This window comes from Symphalangus syndactylus, chromosome 5, assembly GCF_028878055.3.
Source record: "Symphalangus syndactylus isolate Jambi chromosome 5, NHGRI_mSymSyn1-v2.1_pri, whole genome shotgun sequence".
Lineage (NCBI taxonomy): Eukaryota > Metazoa > Chordata > Mammalia > Primates > Hylobatidae > Symphalangus > Symphalangus syndactylus.
The window spans coordinates 20,295,942-20,309,096 of record NC_072427.2 but is presented as its reverse complement, the minus strand read 5'-3'; the positions used below and the strand labels follow the sequence as shown (position 1 = coordinate 20,309,096).

At 42.6% G+C, this 13,155-nt stretch overlaps 1 protein-coding gene across 1 annotated transcript in view; it reads left to right on the top strand.

Annotated features, from left to right (window-relative positions):
- Nucleotides 1-13,155, top strand: part of AGBL1 (AGBL carboxypeptidase 1) — an 829,700-nt gene that overhangs the window by 51,329 nt on the left and 765,216 nt on the right. The window contains exons 2-3 of the mRNA XM_055277333.2: nt 8,160-8,223; nt 9,845-9,991. Of these exons, the coding sequence (XP_055133308.2) occupies nt 8,160-8,223; nt 9,845-9,991 (211 nt within the window). The remainder of the gene's footprint in view (nt 1-8,159; nt 8,224-9,844; nt 9,992-13,155) is intronic.

Sequence of the window (13,155 nt, the reverse complement as noted above, 5' to 3'; positions counted from 1 at the left end):
AGATACTCCAGTCAGAAAATAGTATATGCCATTTAGTTTTTTATTTTGTTTTATTTTACATCTTAACATTTTGTTACAAAACGACATTACCTACGACCCAGCTTCTGTAGTGATAGCAAACGTCTTTCTTATATGTCTTCACTATTTCCATGCCAACCCCCATCATTATTGAAACAAATATCATAGTTATTCAGCCCATAGTCTTTTAAAACACTTCTTTCTTACAAACCCATTTCAACCTTGCCAGGAAATGTTTTCCTTCAACTTAGACTAAATTTCTAATCATGCAGTTTCTGCCTGTTTCATCTTGTGTGAAGACAGAGAGCGGCTGGTCACTATTTTTGGTGTTATATAACCATTTTTAGTAATTGAAGTTCGTGATTAGTGCTCCCTTCAGTCATTCATTAACAACTTCAAATTTAATAATGTCTTTTATTTAACCAATGGACCATCTCCAGTGAGTGTTCAATCTGCATGACTGGAAGAACAAATTTATTTTTGGCAATATGGTTTTCTTGGGCTATGAGCTGTGTCCTATGCCCTTGGCTCATGAGTTTGGAAAGGTTCTGTCTTATTCTTTAGAGGCTAAGAAATAGAATGTTATGGGCTGTTCTTTCAATCTGGCAGGGCATAAGCACTCTATTTCTGTGAGATCAGGGACACTACTCAAAGTGCAATGGGATGGACCAGTCTAGTAAAATTCGATCTACACTCATGGAGAAAATTGAGAGGGGGACTACAAGATCCTTTTTTCCCCTCCACTTTAAGACTGTTATGGATCAATGGTGCCTCTTTTTTTTTTTTTTTTTTGAGATGGCGTCTCACTCTGTCACTCAGGCTGGAGTGCAGTGGCGTGATCTCGGCTCACTGCAACCTCTGCCACCCAGGTTCAAACGACTCTCCTGCCTCAGCCTCCTGAGTAGCTAGGATTACAGGCACGTGCCACTATGCCCAGTTAATTTTTTTTATTTTCAGTACAGATGGGGTTTCACCATGTTGGCCAGGATGATCTCGATCTCCTGACCTCATGATCTGCCTGCCTCAGCCTCCCAAAGTGCTGGGATTACAGGCATAAGCCACTGTGCCAGCCAATGGTGCCTATTTTTTAACAGTGTTTGACTGCTATGTTTCGAATAAGATTTGTTTGCCCCTACCAAGTCACATGTTGAGATCTGAACCCCAGTGTTGGAGTTGGGGACTGATGGGGCCCTGGGGCCTTGCACAGAGTAGGCATTCAGGAAACTATGGAATGAGAGGTGTTTGGATTGTAGGGGTAGATCCCCATGAATGGCTGAGTGCCATTCTCACAGGAGCAAGTGTGTTCTCACTCTTGTTTCCCACGTGAGCTGGTTGTTGAAAAGGCCTAGCACTTCCCTTCCTTCTCTCACTTCCTCACTTACCCTGTGATCTGCATATGCAGGCTCCTCTTGCCTTGTACCATGAGCAGAAATAGCCTGACACTTTCACCAAAAGCAGATGCCGGGGCCGTGCTTCTTGTACAGCCTGCAGAACGTGAGCCAAATAAACTTCTTTTCTTTATAAATTACCCAATCTCAAGCTTTAAAAAATAACAACACAAAAGACAGACTAAAACACTGACACATAGTTGGCACTCTATATTTGCTTGCTCAGTTGCTAGACTGACAGAAAAATTGAGCTGTGCACCTTGTAAACTTCTGTAACAGTGTTCTCACTGGGATGGACTTTACATCCTGACATCGAGAACGGAATGGCAAGGCTCTGTCAGATTGCATATTAAGTCTGAATCCCATCTCATATCATTCCATAGTTTCCTGAAAGCCTACTCTGTGAAAGACCCCATGCTAGGATCAGGGGAGAGCAAGAGGAATGAGTCAAAAATCTTGCTCTAGAGGAGCTCACAGTCTAAAGTGAGTGTGGGAGATCAAAAGTGGCTGAAAATTCTTTTCTACTCCTCCAGTTGAGGGGTAGAGTCTAACTCCCCTCCCCTTGAATTTGGACTAGCGTCCAGATTGATTTGATTAATCAATAGAATGTGGCAGAAGTGATGTTTGGCCTTCTGAGGCTAAGACAAAAGAAGCCTTGCAACTTTCACCCAGTTCTTGTGGAATACTTGATCTGGGGGAAGCCAGCTGCCATGGAAGAGATCCAGGTACCTTAAGACTATTTATGCTGAAAAAGACATATGTGGGCATTCTGGTGAATAGTCCAGGTGTGCCCAGTCTTCTAGCTATACCTGTCAAGGTGCCAGATGTGATTGAAACCAACATAGACCCTCCAGTCTAGTGCATCTGCCAGCTGAGTGGCACTCAGTGACCTCAGTTAATACCATGGGAAACAGGAAAATCTCCCAGCCAAGTTCTAGCCAAATTTACCTACCCACAAAAAACCCACAGCTAGAATTAAAAGGCCATTGTTCTAAGGCAGTAAGTTTTGGGATAGTTTGTTACCCCCATAATAGACAATGAGAACAGAGATATAAGAAAATAACCAGCATCAAGTAAGAATTTTAATAAAAGGCATGTACAAAGTGTTGTTGGACACCGAATTAGAACAAATAATTCTGGTCTTGGAGAGGCCAGGCCACCACAGTGCCCCATTTGGTGGGGCACTCATTACGTTGTAGTCTTCGTGAACAGCACCCCTGGAGTTGTGCAGACCCCAACATGAGCAGACATATGTGGCAATTGTGGGTAATGGGGTCTGGGAAGGCAGGTTAGCTGGGAAAACCATAAAGAAAAGGAACTGGAGCTGAGAATTAACATATGCTACAAAGAGTGGGGAGAAATGACGCTTAAGCCTGCATCAGCATGAGCCCAGACTTGACAGCAGAGGTACCCATGATGCTCTTGGTACATAATAACTGGTTCTGTACCATTGGCGTGGAGTGTTGGGGTAGGAGGAGTAGCTGCAGCTGAGCCTCCAAAGGCAGAGTGATGTAAAGGGCGTCATTTTCATACCGTGATGAGGAGCTGGGAGGAGGAAGGCAACAGGGAGACATAGAAGATTTTAAAGCAGGGAGTGACACATTCAAAACAGTATTTGAGAAAATTGCAGTTCAAAACCCCACAGACTACGAAAGACACTGTTCTTCCAACTCCCTGAGTCTCCCTGAAAGCTTGGTAGATACATTTTTTTTTTTATAGGAATGTCTTCAACAACAGAGGATTACTCAATGTTTCATTTCAAAGGATCATTAAAGGAAAATCAAGGCACATCACATCCTGCCTTCTTTAACTGCTCATTTATTATTACTGTGGGTGAGATAATGGCTTTGCGTTTCTTCTAAATAGTGTAAAATATTTATTGGTAAATGTAGCAGTATATAAATTAATGCCAATTGAGATTTTTTTTTCCACTGATCGCCATAATTTTTACTTAAAGTAAAACCATTTGTGCTGCTCCATTCTGACTCAGCGCTGAGTGAGGGCATTATGAACTGCACGTCTGTAGGACAACACTGTCTTTTAGTTTGTATGGGATGGCAGGATTCTGTTGGTGAGCTGGCTGTCTGGTTTGTTTGTGAAACCAATTTCTTTCCTATTTTTCAAGACCACAGTGCTTGGGAAGAGAGCACGTGGAGGTGTAAAATTTTCTTTTCTCTGTCACATCTGAATTTACTAAAAGTGGCTTTTATAAGTAAGATATTCATTATTTCACTTATCTGAAAGCCCACAGGTTGGGGGCTCCATAGAGTTCATCTGGTGGCTTACCAGTCACTGAGGACCCAAAATTGTGTCTTCATACGACAATGTCCAAACACAGGAAATATTTTTTGTGTTTTGTTTTAAATTTTTTTTTTAACTTCTGGAGAAAAATTTTTTCCAAAATCTTGCAGATGTCCTCTCAGGTTTTCTATTTCTGATCTGGGTTCATATCCTCCTCTAAACCAACCACATGAAAGAGAAAAAGCTTAGAGGAGATGAACCATGGCCCATTCCTTGGGCAGGGGAGAGGGACCCACATCCCCCATCAACACTCAACCATCCTGTATTTGAAGCAAATGGGGTTTTCTCGGAGGCAACTCCAGAGGAATGGCTGAAGTGTGTGCAGCATATGATGTTGGCCACAGGTCAAATCAATTTAATTGATTCGTATATTAAATGTTGATTTAATATATACCATATGCCCAGTTCTATATCCCTGTTGGCAGATACAACAGAAGTATAGAAGACAATGCTTGTTCTCAGGGAGTATCAGTGGGCATTGTAATAAAGCAGGCCATTCCTTAGCTTGAGAAATTAATTTAATAAAATATATGGATTATCTATTACACATCATGAGGTGGGAATAGAGAGATGAATAAGACCTAGTTCTTGCCCACAAATAATGTGCAATTCCCTTCACCATCTGCTTTATTCATTCTGGTCATACTGCAGACAGATTCATCTCCCAGCCTCCCCATGCTCTGCCATGCTGCCCTTGGAACACACAGGGCTACATCATAGTGGGAACACTCTTTTCTCCCCTTTCAACTTGGTTTCTCAAGAGTCTCCCATCCAAGTACTAACCAGGCCTGACCCTGTTTAGCTTCTGAGAGGTTTCTCAAGAGTTATCATTCATAGATCTGGCTGGGTTCAATGTTCCTTTCCAGGATTCTCTCTACTTCTCCCAGTTTAACTTTGTCACAGCCCTTACTGTCTTGGGTCCTGTCTGCCAGCTGTTCATCTCAGCCAGGCCTGGAGCCCCATAAAGGAAGGTTGTGCTGTCATCCATTTTTATCCTCAGTGCCTAGCTTGGTGGCTGGAACATAGATGATTCCCAATGAATGTTTGCGAGATGAATGCTTGAATCATTGAATGAAAATAAATTATATCTGGACCTTTTATTCCCCTTTAATCAGTTTTTACCTTATTAGTTTTCTTCTTTCCCTTTTCTCCTTCCTGTTTTTCTCATCTCCTCATTTTCTCTATTTTCCTTTTCCTTGCTTATGATTTATAATCAACTAATGACTTCAGCATTTTAAAAGATATCCAACATTTGCACAGCCTTTCCGAAGGCTTTTATGCCCCTCCTCTTCATAGAAAGATGAGCGGTGCTAGAGGTCTATCCAGAAATGTCAGTGTTGATCAGGAAACCAATTCCAGAGACTTCATTTTCTTCCGTGAGCCATCTTTGGGTCCACTTTCAAAGGGCTAGAGTCCTGAACATTCCCCCAAATAATAGATGAGTTGCTGGACAGCTCCTCAGTTCTTACTTCTAGTTTTTCATAGACTACAGAGGGAGAGGCACCCACACTGGTACACGTATATATCACAGTTGCTGGAGGATGGTGTGGACTTGGAGATTCAGAGAATGATATTGTCTATTAACATTCAGTGCAGCTGTGATGAAAGGCATTAGCAAAGCATATGCCAAGACTGCCCTTGTTAGCCCAAAGCTCCCAGTGGAGAAGATGTTAGAGTAAACCCAAGTCTTTCTCCTGGGTAAGTGTCTAGGGATCCCTAGGAGACTCAGCAAGTCCACACTGTCTCTGAGTTCAGGGTTCTCTTCTGTATAACAGAGGATAGAGTGTCAAGCATTGCAGAGATCCCGTAGAGTTTTTTCATAATAGGATTTGGCACCACCCTGGGATTCTTTTGAGAAAAGGAGGAGTTCATTCTTGTTAGTCAGGGAAGTCTTTTCATCAGAACATTTTAGTGGATTTCTGTTTCTTGCCTCTGTGCTGTATTTAAAAATAAGCCAGCTGGGTGTGGTGGCTCATGCCTGTAATCACTTTGGGAGGCTGAGGCAGACAGATAACGAGGTCAGGAAATCAAGACCGCCCTGGCTAACATGGTGGAAACCCGTCTCTTTTAAAAACGCAATCAATCTCCTGGGTAAGTGTCTAGGGATCCCATCAAGTATCTAGGGATCCCTAGAGGTCTCATCCCTCTCAGAATAGGAGTTAGAAAGTTAAATTTTGATATCTTGTTCATCAACTAATTTACAAATCAAAATTAATTGAAAAATACATTAATTGACTTTTTTTTAAAAGAACCAGGGCATTCCTGAGTTTAAGTGGGCCCCACCTGGGTGAGAGGGCCCAGCACCTAGAAGAAGGTGTTGGATCTCTTGGTGGTGAAACACAGCTTGCATTGACAGTGCAGGACCCAGTGGGGCAGCGGGAACTTGTTCTTGGAGTTGTGGAACTGCTTGACTGTGGGCCGGCGGCACTTGCTGAGGACAATCTCCTCCACCTTCATGATCTAAATGGAGTGGGCGGGGCATGGTGTGGAGACCCCACGTCTGGGTAGCACTGGGTGACAGTGCCCCGGTAGTCAGGTCTTGGTATTCCCCGTGCATGTTGTGGGTGCCCCTCCCGGAGTCACAGCGCAGTCAGATGCCAAGTTCTTCACCCTCAGGGGGGTACTTCTCAAACACCCGCCCACAGGTGTTAATCAATTAGTTGATTTTTTTCAATTAATTAATTTTGATTTGTAAAAATATTCATCTTGATTATTGTGGGTTTTTTTTTATGCCCCCTTAAATTTTGTGCTGAAGCAAGTGGCCCTGGCTGGGGTTTTGAAGTTTGATGTTAACTCTTTAAGACCCTGGGGGGTCTTAAAGCTGGGACTGAAGAAAGTGTAGGCACCATCTGCCTTTGGGGATGTTGGACTTCATGGTCTCCTTGGGGTTCTTTTTGTTTCGGTTTGGTTCCATTCAACAAATATTTGCCCACCTTTTATGGAAGACCCCTTGTGCCAGGTGCTGGAAAGAGATATACACAAAACTTGATTTCTTCTTTAAATATCTTCATAGCTAGTGGGGGTGGAGTGGGAAGCAAGATTATACCATGATACCAACACCATGTGGTAAGTGCAATGTCAGAGCTGAGCCCAGAGTGATGTGGAGATAGAAGGGACTCCAGACCCAGCTTGGGGGTTGGATGAGGATCTCGTGGAGCTGGAGTACACTTGAAGGATGAGCTGGCATTGACCAGGCTGAGAGGTAAGGAAAAGTGCTGCAGGAAGAGGGAAGAGTGGGATCAAAGTTACAGAGGCATGAAATGGCATGGTTTGAGCAGGAAACTCAAAGGGGTTCCATGTTGATGAAGCATGTATTTCAGGCAGGGGTGTTGTAATGAATAATGAAGCTGAAGACATAAGAAGGACAAGATCATAAAGAGCTTTGGAAATTCTGTTAATGAGCTATGACTTTATCCTATATGTGATGGGGAATTATTGAGGGCTTTGAAGCAGATGAGGACCATGAGTCTTATAAATGGGAAGATTAAGGCTTTGCCTTAAATAAAATCCCCTCTCCTCCAAATATCTTACAGTGCAAAGAGCACTGGCCTGATTTTGGGAGCCTGGACTGAGTGGTACTTCTGGCTTTGCTGTATGTATTACTTCAGGAGACTCAGCAAGTCCACACTGTCTCTGAATTCAGGGTTCTCTTCTGTATAACAGAGGATAGAGTGTCAAGCATTGCAGAGATCCTTTAGAGTTTTTTCATAATAGGATTTGGCACCACCGTGGGATTCTCTTGAGAAAAGGAGGAGTTCATTCTTGTCAGTCAGGGAAGTCTTTTCATCAGAACATTTTAGTGAATTTCTGTTTCCTGCCTCTGTGCTGTATTTAAAAATAAGCCAGCTGGGTGTGGTGGCTCATGCCTGTAATCCCTTTGGGAGGCCGAGGCAGGCGGATAACGAGGTCAGGAGATGGAGACCATCCTGGCTAACACGGTGGAAACTCGTCTCTACTAAAAACACAAAAAACTAGCCAGGTGTGGTGGCACACGCCTGTAGCCCCAGTTACTCGGGAGGCTGAGGCAGGAGAGCCACTTGAACCCAGGAGGTGGAGGTTGCAGTGAGTGGAGATCGCACCACTGCACCCCTGCCTGGGCAATAGAGCAATAAAAATAAAAATAAATAAAAATAAAAATAAGCCAAACCTACTGAAATAACAGATCTGTGCTATACTGGCCCACAAAGCCCCTTTTACTTCCTTGTTTTCTGTATAAATAATTATTGCTTATTCTTTTGTTCATCTTGCTGATGTTACCACAAGATAGGTCTCCAAAGACGAATTCTGAAGACTAAATGTCCCTTACCAAGTGAATCCCCTTGCCTGTCCTTTTGCTGCAGTTAGTCTTTCTCCATGGCAGGAAGTAGAGCTCTGCCATTCCGTGTGTATCCCTGATCATCCAACTCCTTCCTCTTGCATTCTTAAATATGGCTGCCTGTGTTCTCATTGCAGAGCTCCTCGGACAAGGAGTCCATCCTGACCATCCTCAAGGTCCTTGGAGATCTGCTTTCTGTTGGTGAGTAGGCCATGCCCTCATGCTTTCATATGGTGGACGTGGAGCCTGCTGGCTGTGATCTCTCCCAGGCACCTCTGTGACCTGGGGGTTTGCTCTTGCTTCAGTTTCCTATGAGAGGCAGCATCACTAGCCCATCTTTTTTCTCTAAGGTTAATAAGACCCAAGTAACCTGGACTGTTTGTACTTGCACTCCTCAGTCTTCTCACCCAGCACTGAGGAGGAAATTAGATTTAGTAGTAACCCTCTGTGGTTCTATCCCTCTTCTCACTCTGCTTGCTTCCACTGTGACCTATTTAAGAGAGCCGAGTATCAGAAGCTGCTTTGGTTATTTCAAGTAGAGGCAGGAATATCAGGCAGGACTGAACTTGAAAGCATGTAAGCATCACGTTTTCAGAGATAAGATAACAGAGTCGACTACATTGGAATCAACTGGATTAACTGGAGCATACTTCTATTCACTCAAGTTCTTACTGAGATTTTTGAACATTCCAACATTCACTCAATTTGCATTTTTATCTATACTGGCCTCATTACTTTAGAAAGAAATATTAACACTGAACAGGGAATATCAGAAATAAATGACACTCCAGACTCATAGATCCTCAGGATTATGGTTTCAAGAGGAAGGGACCCATCATATTGGGGTCTTACCATGGTTTGTGCTGTGCTCCACTGGCAGGATGACTTACATTTAGTTTTTGCGTGGGGCATGTGTAAGTGAAGTCACTCGTCTTCTGGGATAGTGCTGTCTTACATGTGTCCAGAGGTGTCTGAAACTCTTAAGATGAAACCTTGAAGTTCTCCCTCTGATAAGGTGGTGATTACTGTGCCTCTTGCAGAGAATGCTACTTTTCATTAGAATAAAAAATCAGATGGTCGTCTTTGATAATGTACCACCCTGTTGGCCACCTTGGTTAAGTCAACTTTGCCCCATGCATAGAGAGAATCAACCAAGGCCAAGTTGTAATGAATTGTTGCTTTTGAGTTTGTCCTTGGACAAGGTGGAGGAGATCCCTGTTCAAAATTGTTCTTAGGTAGAAAGACCAATAGTTTGTCATAGCTCTAGACTCCTTTCAAAATTCCCTAGATAGGATGATTGGATGTTTCTTTCTCAAGGGACTACTCCAGTGGTTTCTGTAATTTTCTCCCATCAGTTTCTGAAGGCCAGCATCAGAAAATCATCATGCCATCAATAAAATGATTCCAGATTAGACCATCATCCCAATCCTTGTTACAGAAGATTCAAATGTATAGCAGAGGGATACTGATATTCTCTCTTCTATGATTATTCAAAAGCTTATATGCATATTTACATACATGTACACACATGTATACATACATATACCGAATATTCAACAGACTCTCAGATAAGCTCTATTTGTTACAGCTGTTGCAGCTGAACACAACTAGGTTCGTAAATATTCCACTATTTCCCATTTCACAACCCTCTTTCCTTAACTGATAGTACAACTTTAACACAGGTTGCTTCAAGAACTACATAATTTTATGTAGTTGAAATGAACTAATTCTTGCTCTGTCTGTGGCTGTGAGGTCTGTCTTCTGCTCCAAGGAAAATGGGGATTATTACTTGTGGCTCATCTTTCCTCTGGCTTCCCCTCAGGCACAGACCGGAGAATTCACTACATGATCAGCAAGGGTGGCAGTGAGGCTCTTCTGCAGACCCTGGTAGACACAGCGAGGACAGCTCCTCCAGACTATGACATCCTCCTGCCTCTCTTCCGGCTGCTGGCCAAAGTTGGCCTAAGAGGTACTGGTACTCCAAGACCTAAAGCTGACTGAAAGGGCACTTCTAGGGTTGTTATCATGAGTGCAATTTGGGAAGCTTTGGTGGAGAAGCACAGGGAGAAAGTGGCAGGGAGGTTCTGGACACCTTGATGGTGATGGCAGGACCAGTCCCATAGGAGAGGCCATTTTGTTGACTTTGATGTCAGCTCATCCAAGGTATGGTGCTCAGGACACAGCCCAGAATAAACATGGGCTACATGGGGCATGGATCATATGGGGGAAAGGAGGGGAGATACTCCAATGCAGTTTTTAATTATTTTAAAAATAAACGGAACATGTCTAAAAGTTGCATCACAAGGTTGTGGAGAAAAAGGAACACTTATACACTGTTGGTGGTAGTATAAGTTAGTTCAACCATTGTGGAAAACAGTGATTCCTCAAAGACCTAAAGACAGAAATACCATTTGATCCAGCAATCCCATTACTGGGTATATACCCAAAGGAATATAAATAATTCTATTATAAAGACACCTGCACGCATTTGTTCATTGCAGCACTATTCACAATTACAAAGACATGGACTCAACCTAAATGCCCATCTAGACTGGATAAAGAAAATATGGTACATATACACCATGGAATACTATACAGCCATAAAAAAGAATAAGATCATGTCCTTTGCAGGGACATGAGTGGAGCTGGAGGCCATTATCCTTAGCAAACTAAAGCAGAAACAGAAAACCAAATACCTCATGCTGTCACTTACAAGTGGGAGCTAAATGATGAGAACACATGGACACAGAGGGGAACAACACACACTTGGGCCTGTCAGAGGATGGAGGGTAAGAGGAGGGAGAGGATTAGAAAAAATAACTAATGGATACTAGCTTAATACATGGATGCTGAAATAATCTGTACAAGAAACCCCCATGACACAAGTTCACCTATGTAACAAACCTGCACATTTACCCTTGAACTTAAAATAAAAGTTAAAAAAAGAAAGTCTATCATATAAGTGTACTAGTTTCCTAGAGCGGCCATGACGAATTGCCACAAACTGATTAGCTTAACATACTAGAAGACTGTTAGGAGGTCAGAAGTCCAAAATCAAGGTGTTGGCAGGGTTGGTTCCTTCTGGAGTCTCTGAGGGAGAATCAGTTCCATGCCCCTATCCTCTGAGGGTTGCCAGAAATCCTTGGTGTTTCTTGGACTGTAGATGCATCACTCCAATCTCTGCCTCCATCTTCACGTGGTGTTCTCCTCTGTATCATTTCCTCTTTATGTAAGGACATCAGTCATAGGATTTAGGGCCCACTCCAATTTGTAATAAAATCTGCAAAGATTCTATTTCCCAAAAGAATAACATTCTGAGCTTCTGGGTGGACATGATTTTTTTGGGGCCACTATTCAATCCATTACAAGTTACACAGAAGTGGAACATTCCTAGTTGAAGGGAAGATGGAGGAAGGGCCTAGAGTTCTTTCCATTTAGGCTCCAGAGTCATTTCTCTTTCACCAAGGAAAACCCTGAAACATTTCCCTAAAACTCTAGAAGTTCTTGGAGCACATTTCAAAAGCATGGGTACTCAGGACTCATGCAGACATTGCAAACGAGTCGCAAGTGTTAAGTTCTAATTGTGTGCTGAGTCTTATATAGGTCACAGCTGAGAAGCTCAGATCCTCTGAAAAGTCGACCTTTGATATCCAGTGCTATCAGTGGCAGCCAAGTGCCCAGGGGTTCTGGAGCACTCTTCCTTTCAATATTTGGATCTCCACTCTGAGTCCATTCAACATTCTGCTGATAATGATGGAGAACTAGGCTTTTGCCAACACCTGCATGAGCGTGTCCCAGAAAAAATCAATAAAATTCGTTCAGTGAATATTCAACAGATATTTACTGCATGTCTCCTAGGGCCAGGTGCTTTAGGCACTAGGAACACCATGATGACCAAGGCAGTTAAGGACTTGCTCTCATGGAACTTATGTTCAAGTGGAGAAGGCCAGCAAATCAACAAATAACTTGATGATAGCAGACTATGATGAGGGCTGTAAGAGGAAGCAAGAGTGATGCTACTTTAGACTGGCATGGTCAGGCGAGGTGACATTGGAGCTAAAACTTGAAGAATGAGAAGTCAGTAAAGCAAAGAGTGAGCCAGGTGGACTCCAGGAAAGGACCACAGAGACTTGATATATACCTCAGTCATAAATGGTATAAGCTGGAGAGTCAGACCTGGGTTTCAAGCCTGGCCCTGACACTTATTAGCTGTGTGACCTTGGGCAAAGTACTTAAACTTTCTGAGCATTGTGCCCTTATGTATAAAATAGAGCTATCTATACGGTTGGTCTTCCATTTCTGTGGGTTCTGCACCCATGGATTCAGTTAACCTTGGATTGAAAATATTTAAAAAAATTGTATCTGTACTAAACATGTACACACTTTTTCTTGTCATTATTCCCTAAACAATACAGTATAACAACGATTTACATAGCATTTACATTAGATTAAGTATTACAGTAATCTAGAGATAATGTAAGGTCTGAGGATGTGTGTAGATTATATACAAATCCCACACCATTTTATATCAGGGACTTGAGCATCTGTGGATTTTGGAATCTGTGGGAATCCTGGAACCAATCCCACATGGGCACTGAGGGATGACTCTACTTAACTCCAGGGTACTGTGAGGATTAAACAAAGTATTGCATGTCACATGCTTATCATATGTTCAGGGCCCTGGCAAACTAGGATCATACAGGTTTTATAGGAGAAAGAGAGAGATGAGAGATACACCAGGCCAGTGATTTCCAAGTTATTCACCTTGATATTACTATTGTAGTGATTACTATCACCACAGTTTCTGCCATCAAGGAGTTATAGTCCTTGACACTGACATCCAAGTTGCCATGGGCTGACCTGAACAGAAAAGAAATGAGGTTGGCTGCTCATGAAGGAATGGGATAGATATCTCTTTTATGATGAAGGGAATGGGTTATGTAGGTTTAGTTACATCCTCTTTGCTGGTGTCCTTTGGTCCAGAGGTACATATCAGTAAACCAGGTTTAGGATTTTATTTCTGTTTTACTCATTTCTACTTGCGATAAATCTGATAGTGATGTATTCTTTCAAAAACAGGATGATTTAGACATCACCCATTGACAGGTATCATAGTGGGGACAAAGAACAGAA